The sequence below is a fragment of the Melospiza georgiana genome, chromosome 18 (assembly GCF_028018845.1).
Source record: "Melospiza georgiana isolate bMelGeo1 chromosome 18, bMelGeo1.pri, whole genome shotgun sequence".
Lineage (NCBI taxonomy): Eukaryota > Metazoa > Chordata > Aves > Passeriformes > Passerellidae > Melospiza > Melospiza georgiana.
Window position 1 is genome coordinate 7,893,991 of NC_080447.1, and position 12,806 is coordinate 7,906,796.

A 12,806-nucleotide genomic window follows, 5' to 3' on the forward strand; every position below is an offset into this window, starting at 1 on the left:
TTTTAATTGCTGAGGGATATCTTGTCATTATGGAAGCCACCCTGGCAGTCATCATAATTTCACAGTAGTTCAAATATATGATTGTGAAATGTTTAAGGAAGCTTGAGGATGAAGTTGCTATATAAATATGACAGATAAATACCTGTATCCGGAGGTAGGATTTGCAACATTTAAATTACATTTTAAAATAGCCTCATGGTTTAGGTTTCAATACATACTTTGAGGTGAAATGTCCTCACTAAAATAGAGAGCACAAGTGACATACTTGCTCCCTTAGATGATATGTGTACTGAGTCTTCAATTGGATTTTCATGCCTCTTGTCTGTATTTAAGCAAAATGTTCTTGCAGTTTTGCTGTCAGCACTCTGCACTGCTTCTGAAATCTGCCCGATATCTATTGCCTTCAACACTTTCCTGAGTGCTCACTCCCTGTCCCTTCACAGCTCTTTCCTTTCTTTCCCATTTTTTTGAGCTATTTGCCAGTATGGATTGTTTGTAGCTCAGTCTATATGTGAATGTGGAAACCTTTGTTTAAAAATAAATATAGAGTTCTTCATATACTGGTACTTTAAGGTGCCAGTCAATAAGATTGATAGTGATGAAATTCTTCCTAGCACCAAAAACCTAATCAAGAAATGTTTTGTATTGATCCAGGGCAGGAAATCAGTGTTGCAGTGTGATTGAAGTCATCAGTTACTTTGTGACAAGATTCAGAAAGAGCATGAAATAGGACTAGAATCCAGATAATTTCAGTGTTTGAAATCACTTGTTCAGAGCACCAGAAAACTTCACTCAGGTTCCAGAAGGATGGTGTGTGGTTTCAATCATTGACCTGAAAAAAGGCAATAAAAAGACTTTGAAAGATAAGCTGGGTTTTTCCCCACCCTTTTGAATTTGTGCCTCAGATGAGCAAAGGTGCTGTTCTTTCTTGGGATAAAAGCAGTGTGCCTACTGCATTTTTTGGTCATTTGTTTTTCCCCCAATCCTCCTATTCAGATACACTATGTTCCTCCTGATGGGGACTAATCAGGTGGCCATTTGTAGGGATGTTTTCCAGGAAGTTGAGTTCAGCTGCACATAAGAAACATTTGTTGTATGCATTAATTGGATAAAAATTTACAAAAATTCTACTTGCCAGAAGTAATTCTGGCAAGTACAAAAGATTTAGCGACATCCAACAAGTGTTATTCTTTCAGTTCTAGTCCCATGCATGTCAAACACATAAATTCTGAAGAAATAACTGATGAAAGGCAATGATTATCACTGAATTTCTTGTATTTTATTTACTGTGATTTTTCTGGTCTCCTCAAGTTCTTTCAGTTGCTTTAATCAAGTTGCTGCTGGGAACAACTGCATATTATCCATGTGAATTCTGCTGCATTAGTCACTATAGTGATGGAGTTTTACCTTGTAGGTGGTGGAAGAGCCATTTTTAAATACATATATATATACATATAAATAAATATGTAAATGCAATGCTCCAGAAGACCCTGTCAAAATGATGAACACGTGGTTTGATGTTCTATCTCCCCTCTCTGCTGGGTGTGTCTTCTGCCTACAAGTGGTCACTGGGTGATGATCTGGTGGTTTAGCACATGCCAAGAGCTGTAATCAAATACTAATCTGTAGCTGCCATGGCAGGTTTTATAAATTCACCACTCTCTCTCAGGTTTAGTACTTTAAGGTTTAAGGGCAAGATGGCAAAATAAAGAAGAATGTGAGATGGATTTCAAAGCTCCATCTGACGCTCCACAAATGCTGTTTGAGGTTTTAGGGCCTGGCAAACTCTGCTTAATGATGATGCCTTGGCATAGCTTTCCCAAGAGGCTGTTACTCTACAAACATTGATGTTTTAATCTTTTTAGGCCCTCTGACCTGTTAAATATGCCTGTGATCTATAAATGTGTAATCCAGCCCCTGTTCTTTGAAATCACCTCTCCTTTTGTGTGAGGGACTGTTCTGAAGATCAGAAGCCTTTAAACTTCTTATCCATTTCCACTGGCAAAGAAGTGAGTTGCTGAAAAAATCCTTTGACCTCCTGGCATGATGAGGTTTTCCAGTCTTCCTGAATCTCTCATTTTCTTTCTGATTTAAACCTTCATTCTATTTGCTTTCTGTCAACATGGTACTGTCTGGGAAATAACTGGCTGATGTTTTACCAGTATCTGTTCATTTGGTAATAGGATTGGAGGTATGAAATACACTGGTCTTGGCATGGTTGTAATGGCTTATTTATTATTTTTTCTTCAAAATAGGCCATTATAGGAAGAGCTGCAACTCTCAACTTTGAGAGTTCTTGTCAACAGAAACTAAGAACAAACAAAGCTGTGTTTTTCCAGTAGAAGAGCTGGATGTGTTTTTAAAAAATGTTTGTTAGAGAGGATGTTGTTACTTCTTGGTGTGTTTTTTCCTCCAAGTGGTACAATAGCAGACAGATCTATTGCTCTTTGGGGCTGAGAGTAGGATGGCTCTGCACAGCCATCTTGATGAGCAGGACACTTCTAGGTTGTTCTGAGTGATTGGAAGCTGATATTTTAATAGTTTTAACTTTGGGGGCATAACACCCTGTCTGATTTAACTCCAGTCAGCAACTAATCCCCACACAGCCACTCACTCACTCCCTGACCCGTGGGGTGGGGGAGAGGATCAGAAAAGGGGAAAACTTGTGGGCTGAGGTAAAGGCAGTTTAACAGGTAAAGCAAGAGCTGCACGCACGAGCAGAGCAAAATAAGGAATTAATTCAGCACTTCCCAAGGGCAAGCAGGTGTTCAGCCATCCCCAGGAAAGCTGAGCTCCATCACCATAATGTTTACTTGGGAAGACAAACATCATCCTTTTGAGTGTCCCCCCTTCCTCCTTATTCCCACAGCTTTATATGCTGAGCCACCTCTCCCTGAAGCTGTCCCTGCTGCCTTGGGCTGTCTGTGTGTTTTCCTGGAAGCCTTTGGCACTGAATAATTGGTGGAAAGGCATTTTGCTCATTTGGACCCTTTCTGCCTTCCCAGCTGCCCTGGCAAGCTGGATCTGGGAAGGGAATTGGTGTTATTGGATCGTGCCCCTTATTTCTGACATTTTCAGACATGAGGTGCAGCCATCCCATGGCAGCTGTGCCTGCCATGAGTGATCCCAAACCCGAGGATGAGGTGGGTGTTCTGGAGTTACACAGCTGCTGCTCTTCATCTTTCTCTGACGTGTTTCTTGTTTGTACCTTGGCTGCTCTGATGAGAGCAGGGTGACCTTGGGAGGTTGACAGCTACCAGAGCTTCTCTGTCTAGTGTGGAAATTGTTACAGGTTGCATCTTCCGAAAAGGTGGAATTTATGTGCAGGCAGCTGCAGATGGATGAAATGCCAGGGAGCCACTGTGGGAACTGTTTTACTCCAACTTTTAAGCTGCTGGAGGTTGCTTGAGCAATTAAAGTTGAATCCTCATTTAGACTGTACCCACTTGTGCTGTCCTGTTTACAGTCCATCCTCATCAGCACCCAGCCCTGCACTGTGCTCTCTGACAAGCTCCTTGACCCTTGTGTGATGACAGATTTGGAGGGGGCAGTGAGGTGGGGAGAGGATTGTTTTCTTTTCTGCCACTGCAGTAAATGTAAGTTGGAGGAAAAGGAGTAGCTGTGGCTGACTCTGCCTCTGGAGAACTAGTAGTTAACATTGACAAATTAGATGAGTGAATTAGATGCCTTTTTTAATTTGAGTTGTGCTCAGCTAAACTGATTGATTGTCCCTGTGTTTGCAAGAATGTGAGAACTAAAACTGAAGTGTGTAATCTTTTTACTGGCATCTTGTCTAAGCTGAGCATCTTGCTTAGACTTCAGAAAAGTTTTCAGTAACATCGTGAACGTCAGTGTTGTGGAAGAAATGCCTTTTAAAAGTGAAATTTAGCTATCTGCTGAAGTCTTTGCTAAATAGCTGATTAAATTACAGTGACTTTCTGCGTAATGAGAATGCATTAATTCTGCTCTTTGTTCTAAGCAAACTTGGAGGCTTTGAGGTAGCAAAATAGGCAAATGTTTGCTATCAAGTCAGCAATCTATTTCCCAAGGCATAGTTAACTTGTTCTGATTCTTTTTTATTATCAGTAGGAGTCTGGCTGAGTGTTTTACCCCACAGTGCCCCCCAATGCTGTCATGTCTCCCAGTGCTCACTCTCTGGAACTGTGCTCTTCTGATCACGGATCACAAATTGCCTGAACACATTTGCTCGTGGTATAACCAGTTGAGAATTGTGTCCCTTAGATGAACTGTGGCTTTCTTGAACTGAACCACCACAGGCAGCTGTTGTTTGCCACCATCACCTGTCACTGGCTCAGTCCCTCTCTCACACTGGGGAACTGTTAGCAGGAAAGTGGAGCTGGCAGGGAGTGGTGTTTAGGTCTGGAGTAAATGTTTCTCCTGTGGGAAATGTCATGGGCTTCCCACTGTGAAATTCTTCCCATGCTCTTGCACCAGGCTTTGTGGAGTTTTGGGTTTTCTTGTCCCTGTTCCTGTGAAACAAAGGGAATGTGCTCATAGTTCATTGGTGCAGAGTGAAGCGTGGTGGTTTAAATGGCCTTCCAGAACATATTGGACACTGAAACATTTACATATTTGTTTCCATGGCTTGGAGGAGGGAACAGACATTTGCACCTGAATCACAAAGTGGTGATTCCTGAAATTGTACTATTACATTTAGCTCTGACTAAGCCATAAATAAAACCAAGCTTTTATTGCTAAATTCTCTTCTGGTAGGCTGAGTACTACAAATTGAAAGGTAGAGGGGAAACTGAGTTTAAACCTTACCAAATCACCTTGTTATGGGCTCACACATTAGAAGAGTTGCTGAATGAACAATTACAAGATAAAAAATGCTCTCTGTAAAAGTACATAAATGGATTAAAGCAAAGCAAAATCCACCTTTCATTTTAAAGGAGATCTATGTTAAGAAAATGGAAAGCATTGTTTGAAGCTTTAGAAATTTCCATCACTAGTTCATGCCTCTTAGTAGCAGAATTCTGGCATTTGTGTGATAAGATGAAGGCTGTAGAATGCAATTTTAATTTGAGAGGAGTGAGCTTTTCATTATTTTCTGCTTTGAAACATAGGGTTAATGAGCATATAGCAAGGCTCTGTGGTTTAGTGCCACTACTACGGTTCATCCAATTTAGAGAGAAAAAAAGAAATAAAAGGGAAGTGAAATTAGCACAAGAAAATTATACAGATGTGCGAATGACAGCTTCTGAATGCTTAGTGAGAAATTTCCCTTCAAGGTTCATGCACATCCTCAAGGGATGGAGCATTTTGAAATGATTAGCTCTTCACATAGTAAAGCCTTTTTCCTTGCAGTCATGGCAACAACTCAGGAGCTCTTCCCTCTTTTCCCATCTCCCGCACCTTGGCAACAGGAGTGCTGCAGGTTTTCATCTCCTCCTGTTTGGCTCTTCGCTGCCCAGTAGAGATTCTGAGTTAAGGTAACTTTTACAAATGTAATGAACCATTGTGACTAATGAGAAAGGACAGCTGCAGACTGGGAAATCAGATAGGGACCTGGCTTGGTTGGTCCCACCCTTCAGGTCTCGGGATGCAGCAGGAGAGATGAATTTTACCTGGCATGGAGCCACCCTTGCTGGCAAAATGGAAACTGAAATTGGCTCAAATAAAATCTGCATTTATCCTAGGACTTTGTAGTAAGCACTCAGGGTTTTTTTCTGTTTTGCTTTGGTTTTCTAAATTGTATATTCCTTTCTTCGGTGTTTTCTGAGTATAATTATTTCACAGTCTCCTGTTACTGCTATTTTTGCAGGGTCATTCTTTGTAGCAATCTCTCATTAACTCTGAAATTTGTCTGGGCATAGTAACTGGTAGAGTGCTGGTGTTTCCACACTACTAAGTGTGTTCGCTATATGGAGACTTAAACCTACTTAGAAAACCATTGGGCTGTGGCCCCATTAAATATGTATATCTGTGAGCCAAGCAAAGCATTTGTGGCATCTTCTGGGATAAGTACTCTTCTGGATTCCTGTCTCAAAGCATTTATTAAATTTTTACTGCTTGTCTTGGGTGTGAATTTTCAGCAGTTGAAAGACAGTTATCTGGCATCTACAAAATAAATAGAGAGCACAGTTGGAGCAGGTGACTCATTTTTGGTATAAATAAAATTTTTCTTCTTACTATTTGTCATTTGGAAAGAGAAGTGTCTTTAGCTGAAGGACATCATAGAGACACTGCAGTCACTTACATGGTCCCAACTTGACCTAAGAAAAGGAGGATTTCTCAGGGCTCTCCTACCACATTCTTTGGTCAGAAAAGCCTTTCACAATTTTTAAATTTTCCTCTTTAGGATTTTCACTGCATCATTCTGAGAAGATATTGCAGTAGATTTGAAACCATGTTTTCTGTCAGTGGATTTCAGATCAGGTCAACATGGTTGCATTTTTCCCTAGACTTCCTTACATATAGGTCAAAGTCATAGTCAGTAGAATAAAATAATTTCAGTCATTTCCTGCTTAATGTAAAAGGGATAAAGAGGGAAAAATTAGCTGTTGCTGTTGAGGCCAATTTAAAACAAAACCAGCCAGAACTAAAAAGAGAACCTGGAGCACACAGTCAGTGGTGAGAGAACAAGACATCAGGGTCACCTCCTGCATTTCCAGGTGCCTTGACCATCCCCTCCTCCTTCAGAAATGGTGTGAGAAAAGTGCTGTGCAGGAAATTCCTGAAGAAGGAGACAGCTTTGCATTCAGGGAATGGGAGTCTGACATCTGCCACAAGATATTATATCAAATAACAGAGTCAGGTTTGTTTATGTGTATTTATATGTCATCAGTCTTTGTAGTTGAAACAAAGACTTCAAAGACTGGCCTTGTTTGTGTGGTCAGTGCAGGACACAACTTCATTACTGAGGATCTGCACCTTCCCCATCAACCTCGAGCCTTTTTCTCATGCTTTGGACAGGATGCTGCTTTAAAAAATCCCTGAAATGTGCTTGGCAGTGTGAGATTTGGCAAGAACATTAACTGCTTTGAATAAATCAGATAATCTGAGCCAGATATTCTAGATTTACTGCATGACTGAAACTGGAGTTTATTACTGATTGAATGCAAACCTCCTTATTTGTGTCTGCTAAAAAGCACTATAAAAGGTAGTGGTAATGTTGCTAAGGAACTGTTTACCTGCCAAATGTATCTCTGTGATGCATGAGGTGACCATGGGAACCAATTTGGTGGCAATTATTTAAAGAAAACCTTGCAGTGAAATGACTATTGCATGTATACTAAATATTTCTGAAGTTGCATTTAAAAAGCTTATTTCTGGGAAAGGGTATAATAGCTAAAAATCCATTTAGAGAGAAGGGTCAGCACAGGTCCTGCATAAAAAATACATTACTGGAGACAGTTTTTTTGATGTATATTTTACAAATCATGTTTTGAAAATAAATAGGAAGTCTGGTTTGGGTTATCAGCTTTGTGCAAATTTAGATTATTTGGTGTCCATTCCTAGGGGACTCAGTCTTTTGCCTGGTTTCATTTTTTTGTGAAAAATTAATTACAGGTTGCTGTATTCCCCCTCGAGAACTTATTAACTATGTCTCTCTCTCCAAAGAGTGCTTGGCTCTCATGACATAAAGTGCCCTGGGCTAAAAGCTGCTGATTCCATTTCTGATTCATAAAGAAATTTTTAAACTTATTTTTATCCTTACTGACATTTTCCACAAGTAATAACTAATAGCAAAATGCTAGGATCAATGCTGTTATGATATTGTCTTATAAAGGACACCTCTGCTTTACAAGTGATTCTCAGGGGTTGAATTTTACTAGAAAGATTAAGTATAAAGATTATTTTAAAGCATATGAATTTAAAGCAAAAAATATCACATTTACTATAAACATTGAAACTGTAGGAGAACCTCCTGTTGCTTGATACAGTTTTATGGAATATAGTTATATACTTATGAGTTGCCCTCAAAATGCCACCAAAGTACATGTCTTGGTGACATTCTACCATAAAGCCATTATGGTACCATTACCATTTTACTCAGTAATGAATTCTGTAGGAAATCTGAAAGAATGGCTGGTGTAAGATTAGAATTTGCTAATTTTTTCACTTGTGGCCCAGCTGACAACTGTCATCTGAGTAGAGTAATTAAGGAGGAATCAATATTGAGAATTTATAATGACAAGTAAAGTTTGTTTGGAAAATTAAGAGACATTTCAGTGTAAATAAGGAGGAGTGAGAGGGATTGTGTTTCAGATGAGAAAATACAGAAAATTGAAGCTCTGTAGGGTTCTGGATGAATACTTGTATGGACTGGCTTTTCAAGAGATACAGATTATTTCATCCTTAAATTGTTATAATCAGGCTGGCCTTGGTGTTTTTTTTTTTTTTTGCTTTTAAGTCAGTTCAGGTTGCATAGCTCAGTCTCTGTCCCTCAGCAGCTCCCAGACCAGGAGTGAAGTCACAGCAGTGCAAAGTGAATTGGTGCCTTTCACAAGGACAGGTCTTGGGTGTGCTCACCTACAGCCCCTGCAGCTCATGCTGGGCTTTATTTGCCACCACATCCAGCAATAAGGATATTTTTAAGGCCTCTAAGAACTCAGTTAGATGTATTCTTTTGTAAAACTGAAATAGATTTATGCACATAATCCACAGTGGAGTTGGAAAACATGTCCAAGTATAGAAAACAGCTGTTTCTGTACTTGTGTTTGTTTGTCTGAAGGTATTATAGTATTGCAGAGAAGAGAATCCATGCAATTACAGTGGAAGGATGATGAGGTGGAAAGTAAAGTTTTTCAGAAGGTACTGTTTGAATATCATGACTCATAAATTCACTAAATTACTTTAATTTGCACTGTAAAAGTGAATTAGAAGTTGGGAATATATTTAGCATCTTAAATTTTTATTTACAGCTTTGAAAACAAATTGTTTTGTTTTTTTTTTATTTTTCCTGTGTTCCAGTGACTTGGGTCAGTCCCATTGTTACTTCCAAGTGGTAAAGAGGACCAAATGCTTCTCTCCCAGTTAGTTTCAATGTGCTCACTTTGAAATAGTGGAGCAGAGAGGTCAGGTTCATTCTGACTCTGGTAAATTACCATTTTTCAGTGCTAGAAACCCCCTTTGGAACAGGGTTGTGATGCACTGCTGGAACTCAGTGACTTGCAAGTCTCTGAGCTTACCTGGCCTCACCATCAAGATGTCAGCTGGGAACTCCTGTTATCTGAGCTAATGTTCAGCACTTCTTAGTGCTAATTGGAAGGTCTGGGTTTAATTTATTTAACACAGTGTGTGTCTCTCTGGTGTACCTTTAAAGAAGCTTTATTACAGACTTTTTCCTGTAGACAGAGCCTCCATCCTCTTCTAGTCCTGCATGTTTGTTCCTTTGTGAGGCACAAGTGAGAAGTGATTCTTGTAACCACTGTAATGACTGTTTGAAGGTTGTGCTTAATTAAAACTTGCTGTTGTCTTTCAGACACCCCGAACATGTGAAAACTTCATCAAGCTGTGCAAGAAGAACTATTATGATGGAACAATTTTTCACCGATCAATTCGGAATTTTGTGGTGAGTATTAAAAAACTCCTGTGTAATGCACAATATATGATGTACTCAAAATATCCCATATATTTAACTTACCTCAGGTTTAGGTGGTTCCATGCATGACAACTTGCAATAGAAGTGTATCAGATATACCATCAGAATGAGGGTTGTCCTTACCTGTACCATGTGTATTTCTGGGTGTTACTGACAATTGTCTGACTAACATTGTCACTCAGAACATCACTGCATTCAGCACTGCATTTGCTGCCATTCCAGACAAAGCCTTGAAGAGTCATTGCCTTGGCTCTTGTTATCTTCCCCAAGATGTGGGTGGGTGGTTAATGAACAGAAGGAGAGAGAGGGAAATGCAAATTTGGATAAGTAATACTGTGGCCTGTTGAAATCCCATTCAGATGAAACTTTAGCAAGCATCTGAATTTCTGTTTCAGGTTGTGGTACTTGGATATTATCAGGTTATCCTTTCCTACTGTGCTCCAGAACTGGGTGCCCAGGTTTCTTGTAAAGGAGTTAAAGAGCACCTTGTGTTCCTGAACTGTATCTTTGGTAGTCAAAGATCTTTATTTACAGAGTTACAGTCCAGGCAGCTTAGGATATTGTAGCTGCCCTGTAACTTCCTTTCAGAAGAATGAACAACCTGATCCTGAAGGCAGAGCACATCTCACAGGGAACATTACTGGATGTTACATTCTGTCCTGTCATCCTACAAAAAGCTTTTTTTCTTTTGACAGCACTGTGTATCTCAGTTCATAGTTAAGCTCACAACTACAATTGTGCTTGTGTGCTATTACTTTGAAACTGATCATGTCATGTTCCCTCCACTGGCATAAGGCATTGAATATTATTTCTGTAGATCCTGCATGTACAGTAATTAATACACTGTTTTGTTACTCAAAGATTGGTTTCACATGAGGATTTTTCCTGCTGGAGGTAGTGAGTGGATACAGATTCAGATACAAAAAATATTCCATTTTCCCCCTTTTCTTGCCTTCCCATTGTGTGGAGGGTTGGTAGCAAAATGTAAAGCCTTTTCAGTTACAAAAGCAGTGCATCATCAGTTAAAAAGCAGGTTCTGATTCAGCACATAATAAAAAGGATGATCTGGTTAACCCATTTGAGATTAGTTATTTTCCCTATTTACCTATAAAAGACCTATTATTTTTATGAAACTGCCATTCTGCTTATGGATAAGCAGTGTCAGGGATGACAGCCACCTGATAGTAAGCTCCAAATAAGAAGTAATGGTTTCCTTGTTGCTGACTCGTCAACATGACACAATATAGAAGGCAGAAAATTGAGCACCATTGGCTTTTATGGTTTGTATTTAATGTCTTTCACATAGATGCATATGTAACACTGATTTAATTGTAATTCTGCAGATCCAAGGAGGTGATCCGACTGGAACAGGAACAGGTAAGGTTGAGTTTGAATCAAGTAAGTTGTTCTCACTTCATGGGCTGTGTTGTTACATTTACTTCCAGACAATTTAAAATTAAAATTCGCTAAATGATGGTAAGTGGGACATTGTGTTTACTTTAAAACAGAGGTTTTCTTGATATATTTTTATGACCATGTTGACTATGTTCAAAATTTCATCCGATATATTCTCAGTCTAAAGCTTGGGCACTCTTCCATGCAGAATTCTTGTGGGTTTTGCTTCCTTTTTCCTTCAGAAAATAAATAAATGAAAATTATAATGATGTTACAGCTGGTCTTCCAGGGCAAAGAATAAAGGAAGAAACACATTCGTGCAAAGTTGCTTTCAAATTCAGTGTTAATGATATACTTGAGACCTGCCTTAAAATTGGTGATTGGCCAGACACCATCTGTTCTCCCAGCTAGTTGCCTTGTAATGCCCAAGCTGCTCTTTTTCTTACTTTTGGGGATCACGGCTACAAATTCTTCCTCCTCTTCTTTCTCCCTTGGTTGAAGATCTGGGAACAGTCATAGCAGGAATGGTCAGGGGGCAGAGCAGCTGAAGGGTGTCACAGCATTGCCCACCACAGGAGATAGGTCATGAAATACCTCTGGTCACTGCTGTAAATTTGCTCATTTTCCTCATGCACCTTCTATGTGCCCACTTGTGTCTGTCACCAGCATCCCCAGCTCCTCCCCTGCTTAAATACTTTAGCTCTATTTACTGTGTTAATTATGTTACTGTAAGTTGCCTCCTTTTCTTGAAGTGTATGTGATAATCAACAATTGCAGGATTTGAGACTAGTTAAAGGTTCAGTGTTTTGATGGCAAAAACCCATTAACAAGAACTGTTACCATCTATGCTTGGACTGTCAGATGTGATTTTATTTTTTTACACATAAAGTTTTGGTTCAAATCCCAAAAGACATAATTAGGAACATCTTTTGAAATGAGAAATTAAAGAGGTGTCAGGAGACGGGAGAGATTTAATAGGTTGACTCAAACACCTCTCACCCTTGCAGGGTGGAGTTCAGATCCTGCTGTGGAATGAAAATTAACTTGCTGGTGTCATCCCAGCCTCTATTTGTGCAAATGCAGAAGTGCTCTAAGACAGCAGAGTTAACAGAGGCAGAGGACTGGCATCACTGCTGCACTGAAGGGCAAGGCTCAGCTCCACTGCCTCTGCCAGCAGGAAGTGAAGTGCTAATAAGCACATAGGATGAAAAACCTCCTACATATATTCTTTCACTTAAAAAAAGGAGTCTAATGACCTCTAGTATTTTCCATCTTGTTTTCCTCCTTGTCATTCTTAATTAAAGATGAGGATATCGCAGGCGAGATGTCTCACAAACATCTGTCAGGACTATTAAAGTTCTAATGAAATGAACAGTGTGCACTCAAATAGACATGAGTCTTGCAGATTTTTAGAGACTGGCTGCAATTATTGTAGAGTCCAAATGGTGCAAATGTCTTCTTTGCACCTGAATGGCTTTTATATTTTTAAGACAGTTGAATTTTATATGTCTTTACCTAATTGCTTATTGAATATTATAATATCACAAGGAAATCTAAATGGGGAGCCTGGTGGGCTGTAGATTGCTCTTGAACTGTCATGCCTTTGTGTTTAATACTTCAGTGAAGCTGCTTAGACAGTTCACAGAGTGCAAGTAGTCTGTCAGGATTTGTTCCTGACTACTGGATAGATCCAGGGCACTTGACTGTGAGGCAGAAATTCCACTTGTGTGTCTGGAGCTGTAAGAAGGTGGCCAGACCTGAGGCTGGATGTTCCCTTGGCAGCAGGGCAGCCAGAGGAGGGTTCAGCTCAGCAGCACTGCTCTGGCAGGGCAGATGGACTGAT

General features: G+C 39.8%; 1 protein-coding gene across 2 annotated transcripts in view; it reads left to right on the forward strand.

The window, feature by feature from the left end:
* The window catches only part of PPIL2 (peptidylprolyl isomerase like 2), a 68,038-nt gene that overhangs the window by 32,937 nt on the left and 22,295 nt on the right, over window positions 1–12,806 (forward strand). For both annotated transcript variants that reach the window (XM_058036841.1, XM_058036842.1), the window contains exons 13-14: window positions 9,449–9,538; window positions 10,912–10,945. In XM_058036841.1, the coding sequence (XP_057892824.1) occupies window positions 9,449–9,538; window positions 10,912–10,945 (124 nt within the window). The remainder of the gene's footprint in view (window positions 1–9,448; window positions 9,539–10,911; window positions 10,946–12,806) is intronic.